Consider the following 19,802-nt stretch of genomic DNA (forward strand, 5'->3'; position numbering starts at 1 on the left):
AAGAAAGAGAAGAGAAGAATCCGCTAGAGCTGGGGACACAGTAGCAGTGGCATGCAGGGTCACAGTAAAGCTGGAGACTAGGAAGCCCCACAAAATAGCGAATTAAAGCATACAAACCTCCATGCTAGAGTTAAAGGCTCGGTTTACTTTGGCTTTGATGTTAACAACTTGCCCAACACTGGGAAAAAAAAAAACACAATAAAGGTATCAGTGGAAAATGCCAATTGACCTTGCTAGAGACACAAAACACAAGTTGCAAAGAGTCCTGTGGCACCTTATAGACTAACAGACATTAGTACCAATACCACCCACGAACGCTCATGCTCCAATAAGTCTGTTAGTCTATAAGGTGCCACAGGACTCTTTGCTGCTTTTACAGATCCAGACTAACACAGCTACCCCTCCGATACAAAACACAAGTTGGAAACCAACAGTGCTACAACAGAAAGCAGCACCTTTCACAGATTGACTATCAGGAGCAGCATTGCAGGTACCATCTTCTATTGATAAGAAATGCAACAGCTTTTGTGCAGAGCTATCATATTGGCCTTAAACGAACTATAAAAGTACACTCACGCACACACCCTTCCAACCCAAAGAAATCAGACCAATCCCTGTTCAGAAAATTGCATTTCTTGATTTAGGATACTGCTAGACACCAGCTACACTTTGCCAACTAATGTGATATAAAACTGAACATCCTCCCATCTCCTTTAACAAAAAACAAAACAAAAACCCACAACTAGAAATTAAAGGCAAAAAAAACAATGTTAATACTACTGCAACACGGCACAGGTAATCCCTCAAAAGTCAGGAAATGCGAAAGTTAAGTAAATCAGCCTATTAAAAGACAAAAGTTAACTTGAAATCTAGTCAGTTTTTAAAAGAGCTGGATTCAAAGTAATTTCAGATCCCACTTTTCCCACCAAAGGCATCTTTATTGGTTTTGGGGGATTTAAAATCCCATTTTCTTGTTTTTCAAAATGTTTCTGTCCCCCAAGTGAAAAACCCATGGAAACTGATGGACTGACTCTACAGGGAAAACAAGGAAACTGACCAAACAAGATGCAAAAATAGAAGTATTTTCCTTCCTTCAGGTCTATTTCAGTTTTAGCCATCTTAGGTAAGAAGCAGCATGTTATAGGCACTACTGTATAACAGTTAGGGCACTCTTGTATTACGTGATCAGTGTTGCTGCGTCAGCTGGCTCTAATAAGAAAAAACAATTTGCAAAAAGCCGACATATTACTATGATTCCCATTTGTGATCATTGCAGCAACCTTGTGAGTATGGAAGTGGATGTAGTGTAAAGTTTCACTCCAATTTCATTCCAGCTGAGAGTGACACATGCCATACCTATGGCCACTTAGTGAGGAAAGCCATCTCTCTCTGATACAGTGCACATTGAAGGCCCAATCTCAAAATCTAGGGTGTTCTGCACCTTGTAGGAGTCACCCTGAGAGTTTGTAGGCACAGACATGAGCCCTTGGTCCGAGAGAAGCTACATCTCATTAGTTATGTTTTCTAGAAGCCAGAGCAGTGAACGGCCAGCCAACGCTACATTTTACATGCACAGCTCTCTCAATCACACCTCTTTGGGAATGCCGGCCTCAAATCCAGTGAAGGTTGGCTTGGTGTTGGCATAAAAGTGATCTCGGATTACAGAAAAAAATGCAGAGTTTAAGAGAATGGCCTCAGTGCATGTCAAAGCCAGAAGTTACAGAACACTGGTGTCAATCAGGTTAATGCTACTATCACACACCACCACTAGGTTAGGCCAGCTGCTAAATCTAGTCTACTGCTGTAGCTTTCCGTATTCATACCAGACATTGTTCTTCCCATGCTGCTGCTGCCAGGGAGGCATTATTTGAATCTGTCTGATACAAAAGAAAAGGAGGGTATGGGTACCAAGGACGTTGTCCTCTCTCGGTGTATCGTACATCGTCTACAGAACTCACTTCACCACATTTTAGGAATAAGCTTTGATTTTGTCGGATTCATGGCTTATTTCTGTTGCTGTCACCCTGACTGGGAACTCTAGGGATCAGGGTCCCAATGTGGTAAGAGCTATAGAAACAGGGTAACAAGATTACAATTCCTGCCCCAGAGAGCTCACACTTTACGTTTACGATAAGATGCATAAGGTGAATGGACTAGACTCAGAAGATAAAGGGAGGGGATGTGGGAGGAGACTAGGAAGAAGTGGTAACACATTCCCACTTTGCATGGTAGAAAGTGGGCCCAGACTGCCCACTTGCCTAGCCCAGGGTTCTCTGTTTATCCAATACTGTGCATTTTTAGAAGTAGTTTTCCATTTGCTCATGTTGATTTTTGCTGTAGACTGCATTAGAATGCACAGAACTGGAGTCAGGAAGTCAAAGCCTCAGTGGGACAGACCTCTGGCCTTAGAACTCCCCTAGTCCCATGAGACCCAATCAGCTTTCTCTCTTCACTTCTTGCACCTCATTGACTGATACAGCTCAGTGCCAGAAAAGCTAAGGGCTGATGCCAGGGTACATGAACTAACTCACAGATCTGTTCTTGAGATAAACCCACAGACGAGCCCTCTTACACACATGCCAGCACACGCTTAAAGGGACACTGTCAATTTGAAATCTAGTCAGTTCTTTCTAAAAGCTAAGTGAGTAGTTTCAGGAACTGCAACTACCCATGTCAATATCTGTGGTTTTACAAATCACATTTTCCTGGTTTTTAATGCATTTCTCTCCCCTGTTGTAGGGAAGGGAAAATAAAACACACCATGCACTCAGAGGAAACAAAGAGAAACTATGGATATGATCCAAAGCCCATTGGAATTAATATAAAGGCTTCCATTGACTTCAGTGGACTTTGGATCAGGTCCTTGAATGAGGTCCACCCTGAGAGGAAGGACCACCGTGTGCACAAGGCCCTCAACTAGGGCTTCGGAAATCTGGGGTCAGTTCCAGATTCTACCACAGATTCCCTTAATGGATTCCTGCAGGTCAGCCCATGGCCCACACAGCGCTCACTGAAACCTCTGGAATGGTGAACATACAAAGCTTTCCAAAGGAGCAGGTTATTGGCCCAAGGAAGTTTCAGAACTTCTCTGAAGCTCTGTGTGCTCAGCAATCCCAACACTCCTGCAGTGGCAGTGACTAAAGGCAGAACCTTATGGCACAGACAACAGCAGGGTTCCAACCTGTTTTAAGATATCAGTGAAATCAATCTAGATGATCTTATTGAAACAGGACCTCATGTTTCAGGTTATTCCTCCACAGTTAAAGATGGCAGAAGAGCTCTGCAACAGGAGCCCATTAACCTGACAACAGCGGCTCAGGCACCGATTCCCATGAGCCTGCGGCACTAATGCCGAAAGGGCTATCCAGGTTATTAGGCCAGAATTCCCCCCTCTTCCTTTGGCCTCTCACCCTCAGATTATGTTTATTATTAACCCTGTTTATTATGGTAATGTTTAAGGGCCGACCAGGAAGGTGATTGGCTGGTACAAAACACAAAATAGTAGGTTGTCCCCGCCCCAAAGAGATGACAGTCCAGCTAAGCAAGACAGACACCGGGTGAGGGACAGGGCAGAACGATCAATGTGATGAACCGCACACTAGTTCCCGTAAGTTTATGGGGGCTGGGTTTAGTTATGAAGGGATCAGCTAAATGGAAAGAAAAGCGAAGGGAGAGGGGACACAGAAGGGAAGAGGAGCAGGGAGAAGAGGGTAACAGGGCAGGTGTGGAACAAAAGACATGGAGAGATGAGGGAGGTGGAAGCAGGGGGCAGATATCCTGACCTCTACAGTGCCCCCAATCATCCCAAGACACAGAAGGGCTGCAGAAACCAACAACACAGCACACATGGACTTAGTGAGATCACTAGGTCCCCTTGACTCCCCCGACTAGGCAGGAGTCCCAGAGAGCTGGATTTCTCTGCCAGACAGTTCCAAGTGCCGTACAAGGTCTTGGTCTGCCCCAAAATCAGCCATGGAAGTCAAAGTAGCAGAGAGCCATTGTTCCCTGGGGGCCGCCCCAGCCTGGAAGCCCAAAAACACGGGCTGAGATGTTTTTACCTCTTTTCTTCTAAGCCGAGATTGAACTCCTGAGTGACCCCCTGGGAAGAGTGTTCTAGGAAAATAACTCCTCAGCTAACCACATTCTCCAGATTTTTCAGCACACCACCGTGCAGGAACACGCAGCCCTGGCCCATCTTCACTAGGAAATCTGAACATGACTGAACGCTATTCTCCACAGCACGTTTGGGGACAGGACAGCGTCAGCATTGTGTCAGCTAGTCAGGGGTCAACCCTGCTCCTAGCATGAAGCTCAATGTGACTAGTCCATATCAAGTCCCCTGACTCAATTGTTAAAAACAAGAGTTTAGGCTTCATTAAAAGGTTTCTTTGTGAAGAGGAGGAGACCTTAGAGCAACGCCAAGCTTCCAGCCCAGGACAAGCTGGTAATGGCAGGGCAGGAGAGAGGGATAGCTCAGTGGTTTGAGCATTGGCCTGCTAAACCCAGGATTGTGAGTTCAGTCCTTGAGGGGGCCATTTAGGGAACTGTGGTAAAAATCCATCTGGGGATTGTTCCCCTGCTTTGAGCAGGGGGGTTGGACTAGATGACCTCCTGAGGTCCCTTCCAACCCTATCATTCTATGACAGCGCCATGACTTTGGAAAAGGAGGATTCTGGCTCTCTATCATGGCCAGTCACTGGAGTGGTACCAACCAGAGCCCCGTGCAGGACCACTTGTAATCCTACTTCCATCCCACTCAGTTTAGCAGGACTCAACTGTCCCCTTCACATCTGCCTAATGGAGGAATAGCAAGGATTAGCCTCAATTCCTGGTTTCCATGCAGGTGAATTCTCAAGAACCTCTCAGCCCCTCTCCACCCCAAATGCCTCTGGAAAGTTTTGTGATCTCTACTTGGAAGATCTAGTTTGGACTCCAACTCTCCCATACTCAAGAATTTGCTACATCAGGCATCTAACTATCATCATACCGGGCAGCGAAGGAGATTCCCAAAACAAAGCTACCAGCTTTTGGCGATTTCACTCATTTTCAGCAAATTAATTTTTCATATAGGGATCTTTTCCCTGCACCACAGTGGAGAAGCAGCAAAGGCAAGTCAGCTGGATTACCGGGTTTCCACCATGGAGTCCAAATCTATATAGGTCCAAACTTGATGGGTTTTCCCTGAACATTTGCAGAAATTCTTATTGGGAGGACTGCTAGTGAGCACTGATGTATTAGATGGCAATCTGCCTTTCTACCTAGCTGACAAGTAATGCCAGGCCTGAGCCTGGAAACAAATACGAACACAAGACACTTTTCAGGGGGGAGAGGAATCTCTCTCTGCCCCTCTCGGGTTTGGATCTTGTTCAGTCTTACTGAATGCAGAGTAGACAACTCAACGGTTGCCCTGGAAAAAGGTGGCTAACTCCCATCAGCCACTGGGGCTGGCAGGTTTAAAAACAGGTTTGAGCTCTAAGCCTGCTCCCAGTGGCTGCTGGGAGTTGAAGGTATCTAGCTAGCTAGTTAAGATCTCTTCATACCCTCTATCGCAACTGGGTCCAACTGCTACCTAGACTACCCATAGACTACAAAATTAAAAGGAAGTGTTAAAACAAGAGCTACAAATACCTGTGTTTAAAGCTTATTTAGCATAAGTGGTTGAATCCAGAGGATTGATTTAGTTACTTTAACTTTTTTAAGCCACCTCAAAGCACTCTCTAAGACATCCTGGTAAGGTTGTACATTCCAACGGCATTCTATTTATCAGCTGTCTACCTAACAAGGGCCATAAATTCCTAACACATAAAGGTTGCACATTAAATGATGGTGTCTCCATCTTCGGAGCACAGACAGAATGCAGAGGAATTGGTCTTCAAGATGAAATTTTAAACAATCACCTGGCCATTTTTCACTTTATCTCATCAAATAAAATCCAAGTCTATTAACACAATTAGCAAAAGATTAGTGGGAGATTCCAAAACCACTAATCATTCTTTTTTAAAGCTTCTCACAAATTAAACATTTCCCTGTATTAATTTGATTTTTTACTTATATTGGTGACTATCTAGGATTCCCTTTGTGATTTTGCTATAGATTTTAAACTAAATGGAGGATTGGTGAGAGACGTCAAAGTAATAGCACGTGAGACAGATCTCCATTCATCCACTTAAAAGTTAGCAGCGGCAGTGCCTGCTTCTAGGAACAGGGCTCTGTTTCTCATCTAGTCAATCTCACACAAAGATGGTCTAGGAAATGGACCAAAATACATAAGTCATTTTGCACAGGCCACCTATCAGTAGCCAAAGTGGGAACTTTTATCACTACCAGCCTAGGACAGATTTGAACTTTTGCTCAAGGGGGGAGGCTCCACAGCTACTCCAAATTCCTGAGCCATCTATTTGTCATTTGTCTATATTTTATATACTGACAGAGTAACAAAAGTACAGTTGAACATATGACATCTTAATGTCCTGTCTGGGGCACTGTAACACTGAAGAGGTTTTGCCAAAGGATTTTTCATGCAGTACGTGCAAGGCCGGCTCCAGGGTTTTTGCCGCCCCACGTGGAAAAAGCCATGATCTGCAGCTCTACTGCCGCCTCTTCAGTCTTCGGCAGCAATTCAACAGCAGGTCATTTACTCCGAGAGGGAGTGAGGGACCCGCAACCAAAGACCCAGACGTGCCGCCCCTCACCGTTGGCCACCCCAAGCAGCTGCTTGCTAGGTTGGTGCCTGGAGCCAGCCCCGAGTACATGACTGGTATGCCTATACTTAATCCTAGGCCACTACTTTATTGAACTAGCTGTCCTTCTGGATCTCTTTCAAAGAAAAGAGAGGGGTTTGATCTAGCTTATTATTAGTTCACTAAGTTTGCTGCTAGATATTCTATTCCAGCCGCTGCAGGTTAGTGCTGAGAGACACAACCACACACACACGTGTCAAGGTTTGGTTTAGAAAACAATCCAAATAGGTGACTGAACGCTCATCTCAAGCTCTCAAGGCTCAACAGCTGGCTGCTTGTCTCCTGAGAACAGACTGGCACGAAATTTCTGATGCTGTGCCTTCTACTTCCTGTCAGGTTTGAGATACAGGTACCACCTATCCTCTGCCTTCCTGGGTCTGACTGGGACAAGAATCAGATGTAAAATAAATGGAATGCATTTAAAAAAAAAAAGCCTCCGATAAGGTTTGGCTTCAGGTTTGGATCAAGGTTCAGGTCAGCTCTTCTATCTGAATCAGTATACCCATTAAGGGACTGTCCCTTAGCAGTTAATGCACCATCAGGATTTTCCTAGGAGGTCTGACAGGACAGAAAATGCATGACTGATGGATGCAGCCACTACCTTCAGGAGCAGCTGTGCATTTAGAGCCATAAGGATGGTTTATAACGGTAACTGTGTCAGTGTAACCAACCATCTGTAACGGCCAACAGTTCTGTGCACCTAATGTAAAGGGTTTGTCCACCTTAGCTGGGATAGTAGCTCCTAGGTCATGCCATGGAAGTTAGAAGAAAGGAAGATATGCAATGAACTAACTGGCCTTTTCTAAATTGTAAAAGGGCTTGAGGACATTCAGATATCTTGTACCTACAGCTCTCAAACCTGCTGATGGACAAACGTTGGCCTGAGCCCACAGACTGTGTCCCCCCCTTTAATAATACAATACCTGCAAATCACAGGTAGCCTTTAATGCAGTATTAACATTTGCAGGGAAGTGGTATCTTGGATTGCTTGCACTCATAGTTCAGAAACTTCGTTGGATCTGAAGATATCCATTCAGTTCTTCACAGAGCCACATACAACTCTCACTGTAGGAGGCATTAGATCTTGTAGGCCAGTAAGATTACGAATAAGCCCACATGCAGTGCAGTACAGTACAGTATTTCATTCAACAAAGCTTACAGAGACAGCAAGGATTTTAGAATTAAAGTTTTTCTTCACTTCTGGCTGCACACTAGAACGTTACATTACCGCACGCCATTAGACAACTTCCGTGTTCCACCCCAGAGCTGGCTGCATTTCAGCTGTGGGTGAAGCAGCGACCCTATATCTCCTTACCTACTCTTCCTGGAGCGTTATCGGGTTTAGTTAATGGTTGTCAAGGGAGATCCTTGAATGAAAAGGTGCTACAGAGGTATTTACAGACAGACAGACTTATCTCCTGGGCTATAAACACTATGTCTACACCACAAAAAAAGCCATCCCTGTGGCAGCAAGTCTCAAAGCCAGGGTCAAGTGACTTGGGCTCCTGCTGGGAGGCTAAAAATATCAGTGTTAAACATTCCTGAATGGGCGGGAGTCTGGGCTCAGCAACCCTGTGAGGGGGATGAGTTTCAGGGCCCAGCCTCCAGCCCAAGCGGGAACATCTACACTGCTATTTTTAGCTCCATGGCATGAGCACAAGTCAGTTGAGCTGGCTTTAAGACTCACTGCCACGGTTGCTGAGGGGAGTTTTTGGCAGTGTAGATATACCCTAAACCAAAGGGGGTTTCTCGAACAAATAAAAAAGCAGATAGATTATGAGGAAAAACCAGGAGGATAACCAAGCAAGAGCCTCCCAAATGACCTAAACATCAATATAATTTGAAAAGTAACAGGAGGCTGTTCATTGTCAGACCCCAGGGGGATTCTAGCCCTAACGTGTAGGTATATTGCAGAGCCCTTCTCAGACCCTGGGTTCAAAGCCACTGTGTCTTACATTACCTCCCCTTCCCTGTGGATTGGGTTGGGGGGTGTGGTTTATTTGTCCAGAATAGAAGGGATAATTAACATGGTGTACAAACTCCAGTTCTTCAATATTTGCTGCATGCCAAAGAGATTTTTTTCAAAGCCAGCAAACTGCAAGAGAAGATAGCAAGGCATTTACCTAATCGTGTGCTCAAAATAGATATCATCCACAGAAGCCGTGACGCAGGGGCAGCCAGCATGTCGCTCAGCTAAAAAGGAGAACAAACCGCATCAGTTACCTTCAGACAATCAGTGCACCAAATAAGTGGACTTTCTGTTCTTGCAACTCTATTTGCAGACTCTGAACAGACACCAGTAACCCTTGTCTCTGTAGATCCACATTGTCCAGTGTGTGTAGGACACAAGATTCCCTCTATGTTGAGGGTCTCCACAGGTTACACACAGAGAAGATGCCCATTTGTACTTCCCTTAATCAAAGGCTGTATTTGTTTAACATTGGCCAGCATACAGATTACCTGTCTGATCTTTCCAGTCAGACATACTGATCAAATTAATGGAGCAGTTTTCTTAGCTGATTTTACCCCTAAATCTGTCAAACATATCGTAACAGTTAAACCAATTGTACATTCTACTAAACAGAGATAAATTAGATTACATGTTTAAAAATTATATCAGTGTGTTCTCCAGTCTCCCTCCACATTCTTGTCTGTTGCTATAATGTGTATTTATCTTGTAAGCAATTGATGGGTAGTTTATATTTAAAAGACATCCTAGCTATACATTGGAAACTGTCTCGTTATCACCTGTGGCTTGAAGATCTCCAAGAGCGTGGGTTCTAGAAATACAAATACCTACCTCTTATATAGTGCTTTTCATCAGCAGACCTTAAAAAGCTTCACAAGCGGGAGTGTATTTAGCCTCAAAACACCCTTGTGAGGTAGTGAAGTGCTGTTATCTCCATTTTTACAGATGGGGAACTGCAGCACAGACAGATTAAGTGACTTGCCTAAGATCACACAGAAAGTGTGTGGCAGAACAGTGAATTGACCCTGGGCTCCCAAATCCTAGCCTAGTGCCCTAATTACAGCCCCATCCTCCCTCTAAAGCTTTCTTGGAAGTGCAATCCCCAAAGTAAAAACCCAGTTAAGGACAGCATCATGTATCAAGCTCTTGCCAACATTTTACTTAAAATCCCAGTGCCCACTGAGTTTTTACAATCTCATTTGATAAGGACACATGACAGCAGGCAAAGGCCCTGGGTGCCAAGTTTCAGCTGGAAGCTATGCTTAGGTCCCTACCAAATTCACAGCCATGAAAAATGTGTCCCGGACCGTGATATCTGGTCTCCCCTCATGAAATCTGGTCTTGTGTGTTTTTACCCTATACTATGCAGATTTCATGGGGGAGGCCAGCATTTCTCAAATTGGGGGTCCTAACCCAAAAGGAAGTTGGGGAGGAGGGGAGTGTCACAAGATTATTTTGGGGGGAGGGGGTGGCAGTTGCCACCCTTACTTCTGCGCTGCCTTCAGAGCTGGGTGGCCGGAGAGCAGTGGCTGTTGGCTAGTGCTCAGCTCAGCAGTCAGCAGTGCAGTAGTACGGGGGGGCAATACCATATCACGCCATCCTTCCTTCTGCACTGGTGCTGGCAGCAGCTCTGCTGGGATCCCGGCCAGCAGCCGCTGCTCTCCAGCTGCCCAGCCCTGAAGGCAGCGTCGGTACCAGCAGCAACACAGAAGTAAAGGTAGCAGTGCTGCAACCCCCACCATGAATAATCTTGTGACCCCCACCCCCGGACTCCTTTTTGGATGAGGACCCCTACAATTATAACACCATGAAATTTTAGATTTAAATAGCTGAAATCATGAAATTTACTATTTTCAAAATCCTATGACTATGAAATTGACCAAAATGGACTGTGAATTTGGTAGCCATGCTGTATGTAACTGACAGATAACCATTGAAAACATGGTACTGCGAGTGCTAACACAGCCTTAGCAAGCGCTGCATGAACACCACACTGTGACAGCACCAACAGCTGGACACCGCAGCCAGCTAACCTACAGGACTATTACAGTGACATCTGAGTCTCTCATACACACAGGGAAACGACGTCACCATTTCGGCCCTGCCAGCATTACATTTTTTAAGAGGGGGTTCTCCAATCTTTTCCTGCTGTGGACCACTTCATAGGAGCCTTTCACAGACCCACCTCCCAGACCAGAAAGACAAGTTCTAAAACTATGGCATCAGAGTCTTAATCCTAGAGCAGAGTTCCGTTACAGCAGATTGCACAATTGTCTTATCTTTGGGAGAGCTCTCAGATCTACCCATCCACCTCTTAAGAAGCAGGATCCTCTTCCATGCTAATCCTACTGGGATCTCACTTCTTTTGTTTCTGGGGAACTCCCATGAGAGCCGTTTGCCAGGAGTTCCCTCACCATCTCACTGACGTTTTGTTCTGAATTGCATCCCCAGGTCTCCTTCACATCTGATCCCCCAATAATCTGAACCCCCCCGTTCATTTAAAGACTAGATCAGTTGTCCCCTTTTATCTGCTTCCCCACCACATTTAAGTTTTCCTTTTGTTTTCCCCCTTCGTGGTCATGTTAAGATACAGAATTCTTAAACAATGTCCCATAGTCTGAACACACTCATATACACCACCCTGTTTTACTGGGACACAACTGCTACATCTGACAAGATTATTGGTTCATCTAGTTTAGCGTCCTCCTTTTGGCCCCAGTTCAGCAAAACATTTGCGCAGATGAGAGTAATTCCATCCCTCTCCAGCAAAGCACTAGCATGTGCTAAACTTTAAGAGTAAGTCCCCTGGTTTCAACGGCACACACTTAACTGTTTGCTGAATTGGTGTCATATGACGGGATGCAGGCAGTCATGCCTCGTGGTTAGAACAGAAGTCTGCCCCGAGGTTGGCACTCCTGCTCTTAGTTACTACAGGCTGCTTGACAAGCACACCCCAGTCTTAGCCAGGAAATGGACTGAACCTTTCTAATAGCAGGAACAAATCTGCTCACTAGTTTTTAACCACTGCGGTTCCTGCATAGTCTCACGTTTGCTCTGTTAATACCTGATCAGACGAAAGTCCTGTAGCAAAGGCTGTAATATTAGCTCTCCATTATATTTTAGGCTGTCCATTCTCAGAGGTATCCTGTCCAAAACAACTTCCATCCCTATAGATTGAGCTCTTATGACCTCATCAGATGGGCAGAGAGAAGAGGGAGCTGGGGGGGGAGAGGGGAAGATCCCACAGAATGGGGGACCCCATGACTCTCTTGAAGACAAGCCAGGGAGATGGTACCATGGTGGTGTCCCATCGATGTTCAAACCAAGCACTGAACAGATCAGTATTGAGGTACCTGGGAATAGAAATCTGACCAGTTATTAAAAGGTTACATCCTTTATTCAGGGCCACAGCTGTTCTCTAGTCTCTGTAGAGAAATGGGGGGGGGTACACCAGCTGATTTCACAGCCAACAAGAAAGCTGACGAGTTCTATGGAGAATGGAGGTGAGTGAAAGAAAACAAGGGGCAGACAGTGCACAAAAGATGGTTTGGATCAGAACCACCCTGGCCCACCTTACAAGCAGCCCTGAACTAGCCTAGCGGATGTTAGCATTGCCAAATGTCCAGTTTTTGATCAGAGAGTCCAATTGAAAGGGGATCTGTACAGCGTCTGACCACATGTACTGACTGGACACCAAAGTCCAGCTACCACAGCTGGGGGTGGGGGGGGGGAGAAGGGCACCAAGTCACCAACCCACGCCAGGCCCTGCTCAGCTGGGCCACCTCCTGCCTGCATCTCCGAGGCAGGCAGGCTCCTGTCCTAGCCCTGGAGCAGAGGGAGCCCAGCTGGGGGAGGGGAGGGGAGGGGAGAGGAGAGAGCAGCGAGTGATGGGGACAGGGCCTCAGGGGAAGAGACAGGGCAGGGGAGGGGAGGGGGGAAGAGGTTCCGGCTCTCCTGCTGCAGTGTCCAGTTTTCGGAAAGTTGGCAGCCCTCGGGCGCTGCTTCTGTACAGCTGGTGAATGGCCAAATCCGTGGCGCAGCTCCGCTTACCAGAGAGGCAGGCTGTGGTGTCAATCCACTTCAGCAGCTGCCCGATGCTCAGCTCGCCGCGGTGGTTTGTGTGGCATGGCAGCACCAGCTGGCTCATCTGCACCTCGGTGGGATTGCGGTACTGCTCCCCACTCTCCATGCCCAGCGTCGGGTCAGCCAGGGCCCCGGCGGGAAGTGCGGACGCTGAGCCCTATTAGGGAGAACACACGTGGAACTGAGCCCCTGCAGCAGCGAGCAGGGGCCCGGCCGCAGCCTGCCCCACGCCACAACCCCCCACAGGTTTGCAGCGGGGCAGAAAGGGCTCGGGCCATCTCAGGCGAAGTGCTTTGGAGAGAGGGACTCTCTCCCACACCCCATTGACAGAAGCAGCATCTGCTTTGCCCCCTTAAGGCTCAGGGCTGAAAAGGCCCCCATGCCATCAGCTTGCAAGGCTTGTGGCTAAGAAATAACCCCCTGTTCTAAGGCATTTGGGGGAGCCGCAGCAGGAGCACATGCAACAGTCCAGGTTTTAAAAAACACACACACCACCATTTTTTTAAAGCAAGATTCCCTTTTCCCATTAGCCTCGGAGAAGAAGAGAACCACACTTTGCTCAGCTGCAATGCAAAGATGGGGAGCGTCAAAGGAGCCCCAGGGCGCTAAGTCCCCAATTCCCCAGTGACACTGAAATTCCATGGAATAGAGCATCTAACTCGTAAAATCCCTCCCAAAGCATGGCTGTAACCAGAAAAATGCCTGTGTAAAAAAGTGTCACCTTCTTACACATGTATCACTTCCTGACCAGCAAAAAAGCAGTTTCTGCTTTCTGGTTAACACTTAGGCAGCATTATTTATCATCTATATAGCACCAAGAAAGGGGCCACTTGGTGCTCAGCCCCAAAGAGCTCGCAAAATTGTCAGCCAAGTGCCAAATGAAGAATCTTCACTCCTGGAAATGGGGCTTAAGCCAGGCCACAAACTGGGTCTGGACCCAGACTGCCCCAAAGTTTGGGGTGTGGCAGTGACTGGTGAGGTTTCGGTTCTGGCCCTTCTCTAGTTACCAGGCAGGAATTGGAAGTAGTGCTGGGCAGAAAATACTCTTTTCTCCTTTGGAAAATCTCAACAATAAAAACCAAAATATTTTGATTCAAACATGGCACCTTATGGATGCTGTAGTTCCATGGTAGGCCAGGGCCTGGACTTCCTCCCTTCACCCAGAGTGGAGAAAGTAGTGCATTGTGGAAGGTATAGTCAAGCCAGAGGGCTTATCCCATGAAAGAGAACGGGAGCATAGGGCAGCCAGGACTACAACTCCCATGAGGCACCACAATGCCACTTTTTAAATCAAAATATTTCAGTTACCAGCCAAAGTAGTTCAGTTTTCAGTATAGCATGAAATATAAATTCTCCACAGAAAGCTGACACTCTTCAAAAGAAAAAGTCAGTCAAAGACCCAATTTTCTGTTTAAAAAACAGCGTAGATAGAAAGTTTTCCACCAACCTGCCTTTAAATCAGAGAGCACAGCACAGGCTGTTTGCAGGGCTGCCCACTCCAGGACTCCCTGAACACTATCAGGTCAAATACTGACCCTACATTGCCATGCCTGTGCACAGTCAGACTGATAGGAACAGCAGCAACTCACGCACTAGTTTATGCTACTTACTGTGTACCGTATTTGAGCCCTGGGCTCTTTGAAACATGATACATTCCATATCTTTAATAAATGAAATAGAAAATAGCAACACACTAATCTACTTCTCAGAACTCCGTGTTTTACTAGCCAGATTGCCCCTAGATCTGGGGCTTTTTACTTCCCCATTTGTCTGGCTGCTTTGCCTTTATGCAAATTGAAGGTCTCTGACTCATGAAGCCAAATTTGTTCCTGACTGGAACTCCAAGTAAAGGGACACTAACCTAATCAATAAATAAAGTTCATTTGATTTTTTTTTGGGGGGAAGCATATTTATTTTACTTTGTGGATGCATCTACCCAGCTTCACAGCTTCCCCTTCAGAGTCAGTCTCCCATTTGAGTCTTTCACAAAGCAAGCGGGGCGGGGGGGGGGGGGGGGGGGGAGGAGGAAGACAACCAAAAAGCAACTGTGATTGTAAAGCCACGAACACAAACGCCCAAAAAACAGCAGGGACAGGTTCAGAAAACTAGTTTTATAAACAGACTAGACAACCATGCTGCTTCCTTTTATATCAGTGAAGTTATACCAGGGATGAACTTGATCCCTGATGAGTAACTGACCAGACACCAGTCTAGATTTTGTTCCTGAACTTTCTTCTTCTGTCTGAGCTAGCAGCATCTCTCCCTATACAAAGTCCTTGTGGCAGCAGCAGCTTCTCTTTCATACAGTCTCCAGACAACAACATTTAATTTTGAAAACAAAACCGTTTAAGCCTCTTCTGTTGAAATGTCCCTGTCCTTTTGGGCTTGGCACAGCTGAGCACAGCACAGTCGCTCAAAGCAGCTTTATCCTCCTCTCCCGCATTTCTAATAGGAGAGCTCCGTTTCCATAGCTACTGTTATACGACATTCCAGAAATGGTTCAATTCTCAGGTTAGAGATTACAATGTGTGTCAAGTACATTTGTATTAAAAATATCATGCTGTCACCCAGTGAGCTGGATTCCAGGTCCTCCACTAGCCACAGAGCACTGCAGGATCACTGCATTCCATGGAATTCACAAGCCACAAGTGTTACATGCCAAGAAGGGCTCAGCTTTCGTTTAAAAAAAAAAAAAAAAAAAAAAAAAAAAAAAAAAAAAAAAAACCAATCAAACCTGCTAGTCCATTTTGTGACTTCCCAACCTCCCCACACTGGCAACATGCCAGAAGACTATTTTTAGAAGTCAGCCTTAAAGTTACAAACCAGCCAATCGGCGTTCAAGACCTGCGATGGAGAGTAAGCAGTATGTGTCTCTGTGGAGCCACCTTCTTTTTACAAGCTCTTTGTGTTGCTAGACCTATAGGAAATAAAGTGACAAACCCATAGGTACCAAGAATGAATTTCCTTGTCCCGCACTAACCTCACACTGATATAGCACTGGACTGACCAGGTATATTATGGAGAATTTATGCCTTTGGTATTGGCTACAGCCAGAAGTATGACAAGGCTAGGACCAATGGTCTGCTCCTGCTTGACAACGCCTCTGTTCCTGACATCTATGCAATCCACAATCACACGGCATTATCTGCTGTGTCAGGAGAGAGGAATACTCCGATTAAATTACATCATGCTGCACAGGACAAGGTTTATGAGTAGCCACAGAGCCCTGGCAGTCTGCAGGATTATTCAAGCGGTAAGCAGGGAAGTTGGATGCCATTGCAAACAGAACACACAAGATCATCTCAGTGGCCACAATATTTATTAAGCATTTTTATGGATTTTAGAGACAGGCAGAATGGAAGCTCAAACCAGATTCCGAGGTTCAAAACCTTCCCAAACTTCAGCACACATTCCCTTCTGCCCTTGAGACCCATCTGTCATTCTGTACTCCTGGCAAGCAGGCAGTGCCAGAAGCAAAAAATTCCACCAAAAAAAATGCCACGAGAAAGGTCGTTCTTGCTTTATTTCTGGCCCTTCTGAAGCAGGAAGCATTGGGAATCTCAACCAGCCGGGTCACTGGAAATTTCCAGACTCAAGACTTCGTTTTTTTTTTTCAAACAGAGAATCTAGGTCAGGATTTTCAACTCAGTTGCCTAAAGTTAGGTACAGGAATAAGTGGCCTGATTTTCAGCGATGCTGAGTATCTGCAGCTCCCCTTTTAAATCAGTGCAAGTCACGGGTGCTCAGAGCCTTTGGAAGAAAAAGAAAAAAAAGAGTCAGGCCACTTATTCCAATGCCTCACTTTATGCTCTTGAGTTTGAAAACTCTAACCCACGTATTTAAGTGCCTAAATATGGAGCCAGCTACTGAATGTCAGGCACCCAACTCTGAAAATTCTGCCCAGAAACTTTTGGGGGCTTCTGCCTACTGCTGCCTGTGAGGTTCGCTCAGCAGTTACCTTTGCTTTGCTTTGGTGACCAGAACATTTATGCAGATTTAAGTTTGCTACTTGATCATTTCTAATCCTCACGTTTCGATTTGGATGGACTCAGCCTTAGACTTGTATGGAGAAAGCTATTCTTTAGGCAAGTTATATCCCGGAATGTTTCTCACCTGTATGAGCATTTGCAACATATAGATGTTCAAAATGACTGCCTCATTCTAAAACTCTCTGGCATCTGGGCTTCAACCCCTCCCTCTAAAAGCCTCAGATGTTTACATATACAAATAAGATCTCCCTCTCCTCCACATCTCCCGAAAGATCATTTTGCTTTTTGGGCTCTAACAGATCAACATAGCTCTATTTGAGCCTAGTCTTCTGGTTGTTTAATTTTTAATACCACACAGCTACTACAAACTGAGCTGGCCTTTCCTTGAACGCCAGAAGATTTGCCCCTTTTAGCAGGAAACTAAGCTGTGCATAGAACACAGCCTCTTTTTCATTAAAAAATGAAGTTGCTAACCTGGAAGCCTGCAAGATGCAAGACAGAGACACACACACACGAGACCAATGGGATTCAGATTTAGAACAGGGGTGCAAGTGAATTGGGGAAAGACGACAGCAGCAGCAGCAGCAGATTTCAGGGGCAAGCAGTTTGTTTCTGCCTGCGAGGGACATGACAAGTCTCTCCCATCACTGCGCTAGCTAGACTACTGCGCATAGCCATCACCATGCCCTGCTTGGAGGAACGCATGTGACTTTTCTGACTCCTGCCACTGCACGCTCTCTCCAGCAGTGCAGCAGAAGATACATGAGAAAAGAACACACTGAGGGTATGTCTACATCTACAATTTTGCAGCGCTGGTTGTTACAGCTGTATTAGTACAGCTGTACAGGGCCAGTGCTGCAGAGTGGCCACACTTACAGCAACCAGCGCTGCAAGTGGTGTTAGATGTGGCCACACTGCAGCGCTGTTGGGCGGCTTCAAGGGGGGTTTGGGGAACGAGAGAGCAAACCGCAGGGAAGGAGACCTGCTTGCACGGGGGTTCGGGGAACGCGAGAGCAAACCGGGGAAGGAGACCAGCTTCACCCCGGTTTCCTCTCGCGTTCCCCGAACCCCCCTGCAAACCGCAGGGAAGGAGACCTGCTTGCTCGGGGGTACGGGGAACGCGAGAGCAAACCGGGGAAGGAGACCTGCTTGATTACCAGAGGCTTCCTCAGGTATGCTGAGATACCTGCTTATTCCACGGAGGTCAAGAAAAGCGCTGGTAAGTGTCTACACTTGATTACCAGCGCTGGATCACCAGCGCTGGATCCTCTACACCCGAGACAAAACGGGAGTACGGCCAGCGCTGCAAACAGGGAGTTGCAGCGCTGGTGATGCCCTGCAGATGTGTACACCTCCTAAGTTGCAGCACTGTAACCCCCTCACCAGCGCTGCAACTTTGTGATGTAGACAAGCCCTGAAGGTGTAACAGGGGAAGCAGGAAGAGAGCAGAAGGGTAGTAGGGGGGGGAACAGGAGAACAGCACAGAAGTGGGGCATAGCTAAGCTCTTCCCCCTACTTCCTGGATCACTGAAGATATCCCCGAATGCACCACTCAAGTGACATGGCTTGCAATGAAATTTCTGGTTATTGGATTGCCACATTTTGTGTGTGTGTGTGTGTGTGTGTGTGTGTGTGTGTGTGTGTGTGTGTGTGTGTGTGTGTGTGTGTGTGTGTGTGTGTGTGTGTATACACGTACACACACACACAGTCAGAATGTGGCAATATACAAACATCTGCGTCGTACTTCCCTCATTTTACCCATCCCGCTATTCTTACCCCCGAAGTATTTCATAACTCAGGGCTATTACATTTTCAGAGGTTTATCTGGTTCAACCCTTGTGACGATGCGGTTCTGGCGGGACCCAACTGAGTGTGCCAATTCAGGACCAATTGCTTAAACAGGGCAGTCACAGCCCAAGGCTGGGGTTTTTTCCACCTCTAAGGCAAACCAAACCAGCCAGACAAAAATGACTTTGGTTTCACCCCACTGGCTAACCACAAGTCACACAAGCAATTTCCTTAGACACTCCAGTCTCCCAGTGTCACCACCACTGCCACCCGTCCTGGGGATGAATGGTTATGAAAACCAACACCCCAGTAAAAGAAAAAGGTTCTCTCGATCCCAAAGGACCAAGCCCCAGACCCAGGTCAATATACACATCAGATCTTACCCACAAATCACGCTGTTGCCAATCCTTTAGAAACTAAAATCTAAAGGTTTATTCATAAAGGGAAAAAAGGTGGAAATGAGAGCTAGAATTGGTTAAATGGAATCAATTACATACAGTGATGGCAAAGTTCTTAGTTCAGGCTTATAGCAGTGATGGAATAAACTGCAGGTTCAGATCAAGTCACTGGAGAACATCCCCCGCTAGGATGGGTCATCAGTCCCTTGTGTAGAGCTTCAGCTTGTAGCAAAGTCCCTCCAGAGGTAGGGAGCAGGATTGAAGACAAGATGGAGGTGAGGCATCAGCCTTATATAGGCTTTTCCAGGTGTAAGAACACTCCTTTGTTCTGACTGTGGAAAATTACAGCAAAATGGAGTTTGCAGTCACATGGGCCAATTTCTGCACACCCTGCTGAGTCACAAGGCATATCTGCCTCCTCTCAATGGGTCAATTGTGTAGCTGAAGGTCCTTAATGAGCCATCAAGCAGGCTAAGCAGAGCTAACACCCACTTGTCTGGGATGTCACCCAGAACTACAGCACCGATTTGGAATACAGACAGTATACAATCAATACTTATAACTTCAACTACATAATGATACAGACATACAGACAGCATAATCATAACCAGCAACCCATAACCTGGTCTTAGACACCTTATATGACCTCCTTTACATAGGATTTGGTGCCACTACAGGACCTTGGTTGCAAACCATGTTCTATATGGTCCCAGTTCATATCAATAATTTCACAACCCTCAAATACTTTCTACTAATGGCCCTAGAGGGCTGTATGGTCCCAGTGCTAGACACACAGACAGGTTAGAGCAGTGGTTTTCAAACTTTTTGTATTGGT

At 46.2% G+C, this 19,802-nt stretch overlaps 1 protein-coding gene across 2 annotated transcripts in view; it reads right to left on the reverse strand.

Moving 5' to 3' along the window:
* The window catches only part of ACOT11 (acyl-CoA thioesterase 11), a 72,426-nt gene that overhangs the window by 26,625 nt on the left and 25,999 nt on the right, over positions 1-19,802 (reverse strand). Inside the window, exons 2-5 of one of the 2 annotated variants that reach the window (XM_050963578.1) lie at positions 12,760-12,949; positions 8,864-8,933; positions 1,824-1,877; positions 118-178 (exon numbers count right to left, since the gene is read on the reverse strand). In XM_050963578.1, the coding sequence (XP_050819535.1) occupies positions 118-178; positions 1,824-1,877; positions 8,864-8,933; positions 12,760-12,898 (324 nt within the window). In that variant the 5' untranslated portion in view covers positions 12,899-12,949. The remainder of the gene's footprint in view (positions 1-117; positions 179-1,823; positions 1,878-8,863; positions 8,934-12,759; positions 12,950-19,802) is intronic. The other variant, XM_050963579.1, reaches the window with a different exon arrangement.

Source organism: Gopherus flavomarginatus, chromosome 7 (genome assembly GCF_025201925.1).
Source record: "Gopherus flavomarginatus isolate rGopFla2 chromosome 7, rGopFla2.mat.asm, whole genome shotgun sequence".
Taxonomy (NCBI): Eukaryota; Metazoa; Chordata; order Testudines; family Testudinidae; genus Gopherus; species Gopherus flavomarginatus.